We start from the raw sequence: 17,301 nt of genomic DNA, 5'->3' as shown, positions 1-17,301 counted from the left end.
TGGGTATAGAATTTTAGTGGGTTTTTTTTATATCAGAAGCAGCACACAGTATGATGCTGTCAAATGCAGTTCACATAGCAGATACAGTAAATAAAGCATTGCAAGTCATTAAAGTAGTAAATATTCAAGAGCTCTGAAACAAAGTGATTAATATTTTTATCTCTGTAAAAACTCTGAACATGGTAAAACCATAAAAATGATAACCTGACAGGTTCCCGCAAAACACCAGCTTATACACACTTTCACACAGCAAAGGAATAGACATATTTTCCTTTAAGCAAAAGAATGCGATAATAAAAATGCACGCTGAACTCGTAAGGCTCATATTTTGCCAACAACATACTTTAGATTTGCAATAAAATTAAAGCAGTCAGTCGTGCAACACTTTCACAAGCTAATTTAACAGTTGCTTCCACATTTAGAATAGCTTTAATATTTAAAAATACTTCAATAACCTTGCAATGTTAAGGGAGTTGAGGGCAATAAGAAATCCACTCTATGTACATAGATTTCATTAATATCCTATGGGGAAAATCATCCAAGCTAAAATATGAGCATATAGCAGATATTTTTTTTTCTGCTTTACTATATAGTGCTCAGTGCATTAGTTCTATATAGAAGCCCATGTGATTTTGAAAAATTTGTAAGCAGCATATATTGTATATTAACTGTAATCATATATTCTGATAATTACAATTCCTGACAATTATCCAAGAAGCGCCTGTTTGCAATGCAAGTCATTTTGGATGCAGAGATCAATAGCAGAATTTGTTTCCTTCCGATGTCCTTTGGCCTGCAAATAAGTTGTTCTTTTATTAACCACGTAGCCATCTTTATTTTTAGTACACGTTAATCCTGCCAAAGTCACCGCCACTGGACACACATTTGAGTCACAAAAACATAGGATCAGCTGTAATTGCAGTTCACTAAGAATAACCAGTCAGCACTTTCACTTCCACTCCCAGACATCTCTGCACACTGTTACCCAATACCACCACTTCTTCCTGAATTTACCATTCGTAAAAATCGCTGATTTCAGTAGAATAAAAGTAGTACAAAACTAATGGGAAATGGCACAAGGCTGAGAACATCTATAGATTGATAGGATAACTGGATGTCCACATTTAGATCGCTTGCTTTTTCGGCTGTTCCACAATTCATGGCTATAATGAAGATGGAGGTGATAGAGTTTTGCAAAGAGAGGCCTTACTGAAAATCATTTTTACATTTTACATATCACTCCATCCTAACTGCAGTTTATGTATTTTACTAAAAGGTGATAAAAACTCGGCAGTAAAAAAAAACCCAAAAGTCATTAAACAGAGGGTGAGCAAAAGAGCGGAGGGACAAGTGTCTAAATAGCTTCCTTGTTTAGTATACATAATTCAGTATTTAGAAGGTAAACTTTCTTATCAAACACAGGAATGAATGACAATTGTCATCTCTGCCCTTGGTCCACGTTCTGACATAAAAAAACTTCCCCCAAGGCAATACTCCTTAGTATATACATGGAAAAGAGGTATATTGTCTAAAAAAAATGTGCTCTCTAGCAGCCGATCTTTGCAGCACAATGTGTGCAAGTGTCGCAGGATTTCAAATTCTCAGTTGTACAGAAGACCGGAAGTTGGTATCAGACATTTAACCTCCAGCCTGCATTGATGCTATGCTATACTTACATGTCCTGTTTACTCATTGACAATGTGTCAAGGTCTGTCAGTGGACAGTCACTAAGCACAGCATGTAAAGAACTCCAGGGAGCCCAGAAGGAAGAAATATTTTAAAAGGTGTCTATGGCTTTACATATATAGTAGCTTGAAACTCTGGAAAGCAAATTTTGGTGAAGCAACCCAATTCCATATTCCCGAGGTATGCAAATGACAGAAATTTAAGGTTTTTGCATTGAAGGGTCAAAGTGGAGGAAGGAATAATGGAAGTGTTTAGGGAGCCTGAAATATGTAGACCATGGTAGTTGAGGTTCCTTCAAATGAGCTCCATGTCATCTGGCAAAGCTCTACAAATTAGATTGGGTGATCAGTTTGTGCTGTAAATTGCTACCCATAAACAGCATACTAATATTAAAAACAAATTGTTCCGTGTTTGCAAAAGGGTCCAGTTGATCAGTCCCAATATAATAAACTGAATAAGCCATCTTTTCTATAAACATACAAAGTTTCTAAATGTATCCCATATGCTCACACACTCTGGGAGGAATTGAATTCCGCCGCTTTATAGATATTACCGTTATTACGGTGATATTAACCCGGCTTTCTGCTCGCAGCTCAGGGAGCTGCAAGCAAAAAGACGGCGATAGAACTACCGTAATAATGGTAATTACGCGCACTACTACCGCAACAAGTTTTAGTGCTGCGGTACTTCGGGGGGAATTGAATTCCCCTGAGAGATATTTCATAGATAATATATTTTAGATATTATGGGCCCTATTTAGAGTCGACCCAAAAAGATCCATCTCAGTTTGCACTCCGACTGAGACAGATCTCCCCGCTGCACCTCTCTGCACCTAGAGAGGTGGAACGGCGAAGGTAGTGGGCGAGCCTAGCAATGTAAAGGTGTGTTCATGCTCTTTACATGCTATTTTGAGTTGAAAGAAACCGCAAATAGGTGTCTAGGAGATGTATCTTTTGCAGGTGCTTTCAGCTTTGTTTAAAAAAACAAAGCTTAAAAAAAAAAAAATGTGTGAACCCCCTCCCAAATAGCATAACCAACAATTGTGCTGTTTGGGGAGTAAAGGAACAATTTTTACTTTATTTTTATATTTTACTATCTGCTTTACAGGGCGCTGTGCATGATATACTTGCACACTAGCCCATAAGGAAGATTAAGAGGCGTGTTTGTGCAATTAAAGTCGCATCCATGCCACTCTAAATACTGTGTAAATTACAGGTTGCAATTTACACTTACGATTTCAGTGTAAATTACGTCCGACTCTGTGTGTGAGGTCCTATATGTGTACACATATAGGACCTCGCACACAAACTAGCTGTTATGGGCTGAAATGCAGCAAGTGTCTCTGCTCCACCAAACCTGCATTTTTGCCACGCTTTATGATTGAAAAAATCTCTTCAAATCAAAGCTCTTTGTCAAAGGATTTAAGGTACGGGTGAAAATCCATCTACACATGCTTCTTGATACTGTTGTTTAAACTTTACAACAGTCCACATTGTGTTTGGCAGATTTCTTACATTTCTACTTTTACACAATTTCAGAGATGTAAGGTGCTTGCATATTTTCTAACACCATTGACAACTTAATTTTACTTATATTAACAGCATCCAGTGATCAAATGGAATTTCGCATTTGCACTTTTCTACTTTTGCGGAAACTGAAATTTTATTAACTTGGATTTAACATATTTAGCCATAGAAAGTTTCTCTATTTTACTGCATAGATTATGTCAAACATGTGTAATACAATAAACATACATCCAAATGTTAAAATAATCATGAACAATTCTTTATAAGCTGTGTGAAAATAACTATAAATTATTTTAAATCAAACACTTTTTAAATATAAGATTTATTTTACCTTAGCGTTCTTTAAACATGTAAAAGACAGGCCTAAATATCGCTTAACATTTGTCTAATAGAATTTACATGTTTTCCATGCAGTCGCACCATATATGAAAGATTTGCTGCATGCTGACGACATCCACAGACGGAGGGGTCTCTAGCAACTGGATATACAGTCTACACACTCTTCTGATCCCAAATTGGCTAGTAACAGATAGGAGTAAATATTTTTATTTACTTTTTATTCCCCGCCACAACAGCAGTCTAGTGGGAGATGGGGAAGCACATTCTAAATGACCTCAGCACTGTGATGACATCATTATACAGCAGTCTCAAGATATTCTCGCTTGTGGTTGTGTTAATAAAAAAAGACACAAATGCAAGGGGTCCAAGTGAATAGAATGGCGGAGGGACTTTGCTTATTTATAAATATAACCAGTGGCATTTGTTTTCCGGTCTGCTTTTTAAACCCAGCCAAGCCCCGCCTCCTACAATAAACACATACATACACCGTAGCTGTAGAAAACGGTCCACATAGCTTGTCACTTCAACCTCACAAGCAGTGTAACTGTACATAGCAAAATCATTCCGCAATTATATTTTCTACAAACATTTTGAGACTATGAACCTTGTGAAGTGTTGTGGCACTTTATTTCATAAGCTGATTGAGAAGTCAATCTCTAATACACAGTGCGACAAGAATTGTTTCACTCAGTTGCCACAAAATGAATCTGCTTCTGATACTTGTATACACAGCAGAACTATAGCTGTTGTCCCTGTGGATTTACGCACTGAGCTTCATGCATTATTTCTGGCTAAATGAATTAGAAAGAGCACATACCACCTACATGCAAAAGTAATGGCTACAGAAAGGAATAATTCAAGATTATCTGGCTGCATTCCTAGTCGGTAACAAATAAATATATTTATTTAAGATGCAAGCACCCATAGAAATTCAGAGACAAGTTCTGAAAACATTTATAGGACAGAAACATTCTCTGGAAACGAGCACAAAAAACGTGGGTGAATGTTAAGTGTCACCACTTGTGTCCCCCACACAGCTATTCTTTGGGATGAGACATTCATCCTAATGCACTTTGCCTTAGTGATCTCACTGCATCCTTGTAGTGAATGGATAGGCTTTGTTACCTTGATGAATTGTTCCACCCACAAAATGGCTGCATCCAATAATGGAAGGCAGGTACACTAACAAAGCTCCACAAGTTGCTGTTGCAATGGTAGTGTTTAATTAGAATAAGCTACACAATGATTTTTAAAACATTTAATAAATACCTGTTCTATATTTGGCATAACTGAACAGTAAGGGGGGAATTGGCCACGTTACTGTAAAAAGTAACACAGCCTTGCACTATTACCGTTATGGTAATAGTGCGCTTATATACCGTTATTATGGTAATAGTGCGCTTATATACTATTCAACACCGGCTTTATGCTGGCAGCAGAAAGCCAGGTTAAATTTACCGTAATAAAAGGTAGTAGGATTAACACTGCACTAATCTGAGGGGAATTGAATACCACCCATAATGTTTTATGAGTTTGTTCTTTATATTAAAAAATGGATTCATTTTTCTAAGTAGCAAGCCAAACATATAGTTAAATACAATTAACCTCCTTAGTTACATTTTCACCACAGTATCTAGCAGAGCTGTTAAATGGTGCACTTCAGATTTAGTCAGTAGTACCATAACTCATTATCTTGACTTACTTTCCCCAAAGTCTATCTGGCTTGACTACTACTCCATATAAACTAAACAATCCCTCATCTTAGTCTCTTGCACCTGAATGCAGCAACATTTTATTATAATAATATATACACTTTATATAAAATGCCTATGAAACATTTCAAGTTTTTAACCCTACTGCCAACAGCACACAATCCTAAAAGTAGTAAACCAAGAAAATCACAGGAAAGTTGAAAGGTGACACTCATGTTACCTTCTTCCCCAAAACCATGGACACGTGCAGATATCACTTCACACCTGACATTTAAATGTCAGGAAAAGCAAAAATGACTTTGTTGAGTTTAGAAGATATTTGAGACAGCGAGGAAGACCTCAAAGAGGCGGATTGTGAAGCAAACACAGCTGCACCACATGCTGAGTCCTGGCATTTTTGCTAACTGGGGGCAATGAAGACTGTCAGTGAATTAAGACACTCGTCGTCTGTTTTTCTAGGCCTTAAGGTTATATCTCCACTTTACCATGCAGCTTGTGGCCAAATATATTTCCCTTTCATCACTTTCAAAATCCTTCATAAGCTCACATTACTTCTATACCAGTGTCTCATTGATTGTCATTTGTCTTTCAAACCCCATGTTGTTGTATAAATGGGCATCTTAATTATTTGTTTTGTAGCTACATTGTACTATGCCAATTCTACAAGTGTTTCTTAACCGTTCCTTAACATTAACATTCCTGTTTTTGTTCTGCATTTCTCTCCGGGGATCATACAAATTCCACACACTAGAGAAAAACCACACTTCAGCATACACAGCCTTATTAGCTAATAATTAGGATAGCTTTCTCTAAATGGAGAGAGTATTCAAGATGCTTGTTTCAGTGCATATTTAATGCGCAGAAAATATAAACATGAATTAATTCTGTGTGTAAAAGTATGTCTAGACTCATATCCAAGACGATCTATCGCATTCATCATGTAGTAGATTGATAAATAAACTGTTTCAATACATAAAGACTTAACTAGTTCCAGTACCTGTCATGTTGCCTTGTATTCAACTCATCATATTGCATTCAAATTTTAATTATTAAACAAATTCTGGCTGGTCAGCACAGTTATTTTGAAATGTGATAAACATATTGAATTGTCTAATGGCTTGGGTATCTTAGCCCGATGACGAAAACGCCAACATCGGGTCCCCCCCGACAGGATGACACCAAAGGTGTTATTGCCGACAGACTGGTAATACTGACAGCTTCAAAAACAGTCAAACAATTCAGACGAATGAAGATCCAGGCAGCCTCCAATGACGTAACATTCAAGGGCCACAAGCTGATGCATGCTGTTAAGCTGCTAATTTATGGAGAGGTCAGCTGTACAATGTACTTTACAAAGCCTAGAAAATGGTACAGCCAGCTCCTCCTTAAAATAGCAGCTTAACAGTGCGAAGCAGACTGTGGCTGTTGAAAGTGACGTCCTCGGAGGCTGCTGGGATCTTCATTCGTCTGAATTGTTTGACATCTGTTTTTGAAGCTGTCAGTATTACCAGTCTGTCGGCAATTTTACCTTCGGAGTCATCCGGTCAGTGTATCCGATGTCAGTGTATTCGTCACTGGACTACCACCGAATATGTATATTGACAATGGGTTGCAGAATACATTTGCGTTTTGCAACATATTAACACCATGAAAGTATTTGTAATGCAAATTGTTTATTTTTTATTTTACACATTACTTTATTTTATACAAACAAAAACATTTACTGAATAAACAGCTTCACGTGTCGTTTATCAAACATTCGGTTCAATTATTAAATACATTGGTTGCTTACCTTATTTAGTGCCAACATACTGCATTCTAGCATATTGGTAACGGCCTGCATGCAGCATGTCAAAACAGTAATAATTGCTAGTTAGGACAATGCATAATGATCTACAACATTTAATACTAAAATACAAGTTACAACAGCCCTTTAAGAATTTCTACACACTTAAACATGTCCAGTGTTTTGGCCACTTCAGCCATCACCCATATATAATTACACAACGAGCACATGTAAGGATAAGACTGTACAAATAACTTTGTTTCAGTTACAAACTGCACAACATTAGAATGATCGTTCTAAGAGGTAGGTTACTAAGTGACCATTAACAACAACAATTATTTATTTGCAAAAAGTAGCAACAAAAGTTGCCATTGTCGCTTAGGCTCTTGAGCGCATTCCTGGATAAATGCACTCTGGAAAATTTCTCTGGCATATGTTCTATTTCTCTGAGTAGCGTTTACATGTTTGCAGCTGTACTGCATGTTCTTATTGAATGCCTGGTGTGTACTGACAGGCTTAGCTACATTCCAGGTCAATCAAAGAATGTCATATGGGAAACTTTGACTACATATATTTGACTGTATGTTAATGCATTTTTATATTGGCTGAAGTTTTAAGTTTAGTAATCCTATAATAAACTAACCAAAATAATGGATGCTGTACAAAAAATTTGATTGCAATAAACTATATTTTGTATGTAATGTGATATTACACAAAACACTATTTTAGGTCAGAGTGCTAAATGTATGATTTTGCGCAAATTGGCACAAACATGGAAAAATGAATAGCCAAGAGTGCTTTATTTTTATTAAAAACAATTAAAAAAATATATATATAACTAACTGTAGCATTTGGCTGCCTCAGAGAAAACAAAACATTTCAAATTGTACCTTTTTGGCTGCCTTTCAGAAATTGCAACATGCACATTTCTTTCTTAGTGCTCTAAACCATACAAATAAAAGTTCATAGGATACATAAAAAGTATAATGTCTAAGTTTGTTTCTGAAGAATTTCTCATGGAGCTACATACACTCAGTGGCCATTTAATTAAGTACACCTGCTCATTAAGGCAAATATCTAATCAGCCAATCATGTGGCAGCAACTCAGTGCATTTTTCAAACCAAACACCAGAATGGGGTAGAAATGTGATCTTAGTCTGTGGAATGATTTCTGGTGCCAGACAGGATGGTTTGTGTATCTCAGAAACTGCTGATCTCCTGGGATTTGCACACATAAGTGTCTAGAGATTACCGAGAATGGTTTGCAAAAAAACCCCAAATAGAACATCCAGTGAGTGACAGTTCTGAGGGCAAATGCCTTGTTAATGACAAAGGTCAGAGGCTGATGGCTGGACTGGTGTAAACCGACAGGAAGTCAACAGTAGCTCAAATGACGATGCATCAAAACAGTTGTATACAGAAGAGTATATCTGAATGCAAGAGTATGTTGAACATGGAAGTGGATGGGCTACAGCAGAAGACCACACCGGTTTCCACTCCTGTCAACTAACAAAGAGAGGTCCTACCCAGTATTAAAAAGGTATACCTAATAAACTGGCAACTGAGTGTATGTAGACGATGTGCTGTTTAATAAATAGAAGAGGAAAAAAAAAAAGGTACACACCCACCAGCAAAATAAATAAATCTATACAGAACATGTTCACCAGATTACTATTTAACTGTTCTTGAAGCCTCAAACTGTGAATCCATTAAAAGTGTTGCGGAATGAGGGAGTCATATATTGTGCACACATACCTTTTTCTTATCTCTCATTGAACCTTTGCCTCGGACCATGATTTTGCACCCAGTCTCTGCTTCCAACTGTTTAGCAGTTAATCCTCGGGGTCCCAGAATACGCCCAACAAAATTGAACTAAGAGGGAGGATTAAAATAAAATAGTCAAAAGTGTGCATTTAATAAAGGATGTCTCAAAATCACCAAAGCACAAGCAAAACAAAGAGTAACTAGTGCAAAGGAAACCACAAGTTATTAAATGGCATTCCCAGTAATTACACTCCTTTCAACTTTAACAAAAATAGATTGATACCTTACAAAAAAAATATTCTGTAATGATTTTAATATATATATATATATATATATATTATATATTTATATATTACATTTGCATGACAATACACAGTGATGTAACTTTAACCAAGCTTTAATAACAACCTTCATATACAGAGGGAAGCGAAAATGTTGGGAGTCAGAGCTGGACTGGCAAATACTGCCCATCACTAAAACAGGAGTCTATATTTTGTCTGAAAAATATAAATCACTTTCATTTAAGAAAGTGCTAAAACCAAATAACCCTAAATGTTTACAAATGTGTACACTTGGGGGGGGAGGAGGGGGGCGATTCAATTGCTGGCGATATGGCGTGCGGACATCGCCCTGCACTCATTGTTGGCAATTAGGGTAGAAATCTCCGCTCATTTCCTTAGCACCTCTATGGGGTGCAAGAAATATTGCGCAGAGATTTCTGTCAAATCTCCGCCCCGATGTGTCTCGGCGGACGTTCCGGAGACACCTCACATCTAATTGAATTCCCCCCCAGAGTGCGATTTAGTACTTCAGTATGAATGCTGATCAGATGAGCAATTTGCCAATGTGAACATGTGGCTAAATTACATCGTCAAACTGGCAGATTACAACACTTTTTCTTTTGAACACTGATGTTCCTTAACCCAATTTTATGCTGTGTCAGGACAAACAAAATGTAACAGATTTGGATTTTGATCATCAATAGTGGTCACCTTGGAGCCCGTGTACAGTACAGGAAATGGCTAGTTTGGTCAAAGAGACCAATATTTGCATTGACAGTCTAAACCAGAGACAACAAAAGTGCTCAAATTGCTCTATAAAAGGCCTACACATGACCACAAAATACTGCAGCAATAGTATGTATAGAGATCATTTGTGGAAATCCTATATCTTGCACAGTTTGTTGTTTGTTCTCAAATTTCGTTGTTTACAAGATCGTAAAAATCTACAAAAACATTAACTTATTACAATTTTACTGGTTTATTATCTCAAAAAAGAAAAAGGAAAACCATGCACTTGAAAACCAAAGTGAAAGTGAATATGATAGCACGAACTGCCAACAAGTCAAGAGTGTGCCTGTGTATACTCCCGAGTAATATTCAATTACTTCCATAAAATATGATAACCAAATGTGTCAAGGGAAGTTTGGCGATTATATATATTTAGCAGAAGTTAAAGCTGATGATACAATTTTACAAGTTTTTATTTTTTCAATCAGAAAGTCTAGTGAGCAATTAAAATAAACTTGTTTATAACTCACTGTAATTCATGTTAAGTAAGATCTCACCTTTGCAACTCAGTGATGAATATATGCACAGGGGACAAGTAAGGTTTATGAAGAGAGCAATGTAATTAGGGAATAGTGCTAATCTACTGGAACATATTTTGACATTATCAAATTTTTACAATTCCAGGACTGGAATACTGGAGCCTTATTAAAGGAAAGTTGGAAAATGGAGGAAAAAAAAATCCACACTTCTTTATTCTTTCTAGTTACTTTAAACACAATTACTGTAGGTAATTAACTCAAAACTTAAATGGTCTAGGTCTCTGGACAGTTATAAGGCCTAGCAGTAAATTTCAGTTTTAAGGGTATCTTTTTGGCAAAAACATATATAAAAAAAATTGCAATTATGGCAGGTGCTGGGCAGAAAGTGCCTTTGTTGGGCAGTTTGGAACCACATTCACCCACTTACATATGACCCAATAACCCGAATAGTGGGCAATCCGGATTTTCGGACCAAGAAGGTTCAAAAAGTAAGAATTACTTTACAGTAGTGTAAGCATGGTTTGGTACATGGCTTATTTCATCCAAATTATGGACTACAACACCACTACTGATATAGCTTCAGGAAATAGCATACTGTTAGTTATCAACCGGAACTGCTGCTACAGCCCTGCTAAGCAGGAGACCAGCAACAGCTCAGTACAGTTTTACTTAGATTACAGGATTTGTTTGCGGTCAGTGAGGGAAATAATATTCGCAATTTCAGTAGATTTCTATATTATAACACAGCTGAAGCTATATAAAATATAGGTCTATCTGCCTTCATGTAAGTCAATAAGCAATGGCTGACAGAAATCACCAAACTAAAGTCACACGGTCAAGATACAGTTCTGTAGACTATTTGCTTCTTTGCATGAAAAGAATCATAGCATTTGTGCAACTATTTTCATAGGTGTACAAGAAGCCTCTTACAAATGGCAATGAGTGAATTTGCAGGTTAAGTAGTAAAGGAAAATTTCTGGCAGATACATGCCCACCATTGAAAGCTATCTTTAGCGCAGACCGTTTGAGATTGAAGAGAATTGTCCTTGTGTCCAAGTATGAATTGTCAATATTATATAACAACTTTGGTTTTTAATTACATGCAAGGATAGTGCAGTCATTAACACTGTGAACCTGTAATGTCCCTCAGACAAGGGCAATGCACTCGAGCTCTATTCTGAAGATAATACTTCCCAATGGCCTTTTAAAACTGTGCTCTTATGAGCCTACCAAGTATGAGACTAAATATGATATATTTCCACCTGTCTAAAAGCAACTGGCATGAAAAAAAGTTTCAAGCTATCCATGTTCCTTTTACTGTCTAGTAAATGTTAATTTTCATAGCCTCAATGGAACACAGGCAAGTGTAAAACAGTGGCAAAACCTGCCACACGCAACAGCACAATGTAAATCATTAATCAGTACTTCATGGAATCCTCCCAATCAAACTTAGAATATAACTCTTTCTTGACTTTCTTACTCTGGTCTTCTATCTAAGAAGAAAAAACAAAAAACTATATACACAAATGTGCCAGTAAATTTACTTTTGGGTAATTATATAATTGGTGCACAAACAAAGAGAATGAGGTTTAAACAAAGTACGAAATTACAATAAATCTAGAAAAGGAGGCTTTAAACACACTGCCAAACAAAATGATCCACATTAAAATCTACATGTGTGTGTGTGTGTGCGCGTGTGTGTGTATACACATATACACACACACACACAAATCACACAGTCACAAATACAAAATGTTCTGAAACCCTGTCTTCATTTTGGCTATGCTCCAGTAAATATTCAAAGGACAGCAACTGAGGAGAGAAAAAAAATAAAAATCACAGCATGCTTATTCCCTACGTGGCTTAGACAGGAACTGTCTGATTGCTGAAGAGCCAGCACGTAAATCAACACTGATCAGAATCAATCAAACCGAGGTGAACACAGATGTACTTTTCAATTCCTAGTCACACTCTCAAAGCTGAGTCACAACCCAATGTTGGGCAAGTTCTCCTTGTGCACAGCTGACCCACAAAACAAATGAACTCAAATTCAATATGCCGAAGCAGACACGGTTTCTGTTTCAGTGGGACTGCAAAGAAACAGCAGGTCACTAAATTCAGCACTCTCCTTTTTAACTTCTGTATAGTGATCACTTGCTTACCCTCATGTAAATTATCTTAAAAAGAGGGTGACAATGTACTTTTATTAACACTACTATTGCAAGAATACTAATTTAGTATTTTAAATTTGAGGTAGCACTCTACATGGAAAGCAATCCTTGCATAAAGACATTAAGGCTATTAATAAAAGTTGGGCAGTCGCTGCTGGCATGAACACAAAAATGAATATACTGTTGTATGTACAGTCATGTAAAAGAGAAAGCTAATTTTCTTCCAAATCTCTTTTACATATCATGCTTTCATATATATTTACGTATCGGCACACAACCAGCAATGATCTAGCCCTCTGCAAGTCCTAAAATTTTATGAACATAAAAATACATGGGACAAGATTTTAGGATTTGGTGAGGACTAGATGATTGTTTATTATATTTAAAAACAGATTTGAAAAACAGGGTGAACTTTCCTTTCTATATAGGACTGTATGATACATACATTCTAAAATACTTTAGCCTGCTCTAACCTATCAATAATGTATGCTGTTAATGTCTAGATGTTTTCATCGAAATCTGCAAAATATAGCTCTTACAATTATTGGTATAAATAACTATACTTTATTACAGATTTGTTTTTAATGTATTCTCCAAATAGGGAGAAGGAAACAAATGTGGAATGACTGTAGGTGGAATTGAAGGTGAATAAATCTTCAGATACATACCATTTTTAAAATGGTTGGATCTGATAAATTGTTATACGTAGCCTCGGTTGATGCTGCAGTACATGACAGATTCAGCTGCAGAAATAAAACCAGCTCATATAAAAAGGATCTATTGCATTTACACAGTGATTGCAAATCTTAATCTGTATTGAACAATGTCTAAAACTCAGCCATGCTTCTGTTGAATGTGAATAATGTAGATTTAAAAGGATTTAACCAGCTTGTCTAATCTCAGCTCCATTAATGTTAAATACAATTTTATTTTTGGTTCTAAAGCCTCCATGCACCTGTTCTGTGGAATGAGTCTGTTATCAAGATCACCAGCATTGGTCTGTTTTGGCTAGATTAGTCTCGTGTTGATAACACAATCATTCTGAGCCTTTTGAACAGTCTGGAGTGACCTTTCGACATGAGTGCAATATGAATGAAAATTATTTTTGTAAGCCTTAGGGATTCAGCACAATTATTTGTAGCACAGTCCTCAGCTATTTGATATTCTTTATTTGCCTTTGTAGAAAGGGTAAAAAAAACGTAGCAAATTTGCTGCAAATGAAATTGCTGTATTTGGGAAAAAAAAGAATGCCAAAGAATGTCACGACTCAGGGAATTGTTTTTCTGCCTGCCTTTGAGACACAGAGCAAGATTCAACTGCAAACTGCCACTGCTCTTGACCTTCCCAATCAGCATGAATTGAACTCATTACAGACTCAAACGACTAGTGACTCCTCCGTTTTCATGCTTTTCACTGCCGGACTCCTAAATACGATGGGATAAAATGGTGAGTAATTTTGGGGAGTGAAGTGTGTAGGGGAAAGGAGTATACAACTTCACAGTTCCTGTACATAAACACAGATTAACTTTGATTTTTTTCTTCTAGATGTACTTTTAATGTATTACAGATATTATGTTCTACCGTCACACCACGTGACTTGCAGCACTTAAGTCATTGTATTATCTGCCATCATGCACATCAAACTACTGTGCAGAAAAATAAATGAATAATGCTGACCTCACATCTTGCATTCTTGTAAAACTGGGTTAACAACAAAAATAAAATGTAGCAGTTGATAACAGTAACCTAAAAGATATAAATTATAAAATTCTACTAACATGCTAGGCACTTGAATCATTTTCATTATAACCAACTAGGGTTTAAAATCGACCATCTGCCGATGAATACCATACCACAACTGCATTAAGACACTAACTTGTAAAAGCAAGTGTCTGGTCATGTACATGGTTGGATTCCCTTGCCTAATGGTACACTACAGATTAAAAAAAGCTACGAGATATTTTTTGCTGGTTAATGGAAGAGGGTTCAGCAGAACAATGTTGATATTTTAACAATTACCCTCAAAACTAGGTGCTACCAGTAAATGACAACTGAGGTGTTCACTAGCACAAGAATATTCGCCGGAGACTAATCTTTTATTGGAGATGCCCTTTGTTGCTTACAACATAAAAACAGTCTATTTTTGTTTTCTGATTAAAGGGGCACATTTTTCAACATCCGCAAAAAATTAAAATAGTTTTCAATTCTTATCGCATTGATAAGGATTGAACTATTTCTCAAATTTATTAAAAACAATAACACAAGAACAGCAGTTCCGATAAACTGCTGTTTCTGTGGTGATAAAAAATACTTACCACGCCTTCATCGTAATGCGTTCGTCTTCGGAATTCCTCATGTCTTCTTCGTTCCTCTTCACAGAGCATGTGCAGAAGGAAAATCTGGAGCCTGCGCACAGGAACCCTCCAGTAGAAATTATATCATGTTACAGGGAGGGATCACATGATCCCTCCGCACATGCGCTGTCCAGGTCTGTCCAGGTCTCTTCGGAGCAGAGCTGGACATAAATGAAAAATGAAGAGAAGCCTTCATTTACGATGATAAACACCAGCTTCAGCTGGCACACATTAACATAAGTTTCTGAAAAAATCTTTTTCGGAACTTATTAGGTTGCCTTAGGGAGCAGTCACCATACTATTTTATGGTGACTGCTCAATAAACAAAATAGAATGCAAAGCAGCAGATATCGTGGATATCTGCTGCGATGCAACATTCATAAATACTTGCCTCTGAATGACAGTAAGTATACTTTACTTCAACTACACTACTTAATAAATAGGCCCCTTAGAGACCTGAGCAACAGAATGACTGTTCAATTTGACCATAGTTGGATCAGGACACAGGAATGATATGCTGGTAGTTTAACACTGATGGTAGGTGCCCAAAACATAATCAGACAAGAACAATTTTATTAATTAAAAAGTGTTATAAAGTTGTTAAACTAACTAGTCTAGCCAGAGGGCGAAGAGTGTATCGCCGAGCCCCATAGCTCAGCCCCAGTGATAATGCCGTGTGCTCACCGGCCTACCACTCTGCCATGAAAAGTGCAGAAAAGGAGACTTTTCTAAATGTTCCAAATCCAGCACATGCGTCACTCAGGAGGCCACAGGGAGTGCTTGGGGGGAATTATTGCACGGGCACGTCACGCCCTGCATCCACATTAGTTCCTCCACTGTGCTAGTCTAAATTGTTGCCTATAATGGAAAGGGGAGAGGAGAGGGAAATTGATTATATATATATATATATATATATATATATATATATATATATATATATATATATATATATATATATATATATATATATATATATATATATATATATATAGTGTTGTTACTGTATTCTTTCTATTTTTTACTCATTTAAGGTCTTCTACTTCATTGCCTGTATCCCCACACTGGGGTTGTTGTGACTTTGCTAAACTAGTTAACTATACTATATCTGCTTTTTTATCAATGAAGGTTCATACACAGCAAATTCATGTTCGGTTGATATGCAGTACTAAACCGTCCAACATAACATAACCAGTGGGGATGATCATATTACAATTTGAAAAGTATTTTAAACACTTACATTTCATACAGCTTGCAAAATAAATAATGCTTAAAATATTGAAATGTGCAAGTCTAAAATAACACTGACAAAGGTTGGCAAAACACCAGAGAAGTCATTAGCTGCACTTTTAAAGTTCGTTGTTAAATTTGTATTAAAAAATATAACAAAAAAAACCTCTGCATTTATAATTAAGAAACCCATAAAAATGGAAGTTAAACCAATTAGCCTATTGTTAAAAATAAACCATTTACATTATCAAATATGAAAATCTACATTGACTTAGTCATGTTACAATGAGAAATGTGTTGGTAATGAAAAATTCGACAAATACAAAAAAAAGGCTAACCAGATACGCAAAATTTTATCCAAAACAAAATTGATCCTGTTGAGGTGCTTCAATGACCCTCTCTAATTATTATAAATGTATTTAGCGCTACTATATCACACAGCACTTTATAGAAAATGTTTTAATTATTCACATCAGTCCCTGACCCAAGGTAGCTTACCGCACAGACACATTCATTCCCCAGCACTAGGTGCGGTGCAATTAAGCATAGACAATTTTCGAGGTTTATATGCTACTATGTTAGTGTCTACTACAATAACTACTCTCACAGGGTCAGACTGTAAAGATCAGGTTGTCTGGTGATCGGGTAGAACTACAGAGTCGCAAAGAATTCAACTTGTGGACAATAGATAACCTGTAAACAGACCAAAAGGGTCACCACCTAGCCTTTTTTTACTGGTATGTTGTTACAATGATGACGCATATCACAGGTCAGATTGCAAAACCCTGGGGAGGGGAGGCTTTCTTCTTTGCATAAAGTTTAGTCCAAGTGTTAATATCTCCATTGTGAACCCAGGCTCGAAGTGCCCAAACCAATAACATTATTACTATGCAAATAATGAACAATGACCAAGTCAATTATGGTAATAAAGTAATTTGCATCCCTTATCTCTCCTGTCAACCTTAAGAGAAGCATTAAGTTTCTGAGTTACAAGTAAACATTAGCATTTCAATGAGATCATAGATGAAAAGGAATAACTGGTGTCTTCATTAACATTAATAAGAAAGCTTACCATTAAGAAAACCAAAAAGTATAAACTGATGATGGAAAAGGTTATCAGCTTTATCAAGTCATGATAAAGGCCTCATTGAGGGATGGAAACTACTCAGATTTCTATGATTTATCAA

At 36.4% G+C, this 17,301-nt stretch overlaps 1 protein-coding gene across 13 annotated transcripts in view; it reads right to left on the bottom strand.

Annotated features, from left to right (window-relative positions):
• The window catches only part of QKI (QKI, KH domain containing RNA binding), a 137,621-nt gene that overhangs the window by 74,171 nt on the left and 46,149 nt on the right, over positions 1 to 17,301 (bottom strand). For 7 of the 13 annotated variants that reach the window (XR_012689706.1, XM_075203282.1, XM_075203284.1 and 4 more), the window contains exons 3-4: positions 8,805 to 8,921; positions 7,056 to 7,100 (exon numbers count right to left, since the gene is read on the bottom strand). Coding sequence is in view for 12 of the 13 variants with exons in the window: in XM_075203282.1 (XP_075059383.1) it covers positions 7,056 to 7,100; positions 8,805 to 8,921 (162 nt within the window). In the remaining variant the exon portion in view is untranslated. The remainder of the gene's footprint in view (positions 1 to 7,055; positions 7,101 to 8,804; positions 8,922 to 17,301) is intronic. The other 6 variants (XM_075203287.1, XM_075203290.1, XM_075203285.1 and 3 more) reach the window with 1 other exon arrangement.

This window comes from Mixophyes fleayi, chromosome 3 (assembly GCF_038048845.1).
Source record: "Mixophyes fleayi isolate aMixFle1 chromosome 3, aMixFle1.hap1, whole genome shotgun sequence".
NCBI classification, from domain to species: Eukaryota; Metazoa; Chordata; class Amphibia; order Anura; family Limnodynastidae; genus Mixophyes; species Mixophyes fleayi.
The sequence above is the reverse complement of the archived record's forward strand: the minus strand, read 5'-3'. Positions and strand labels throughout refer to the sequence as shown.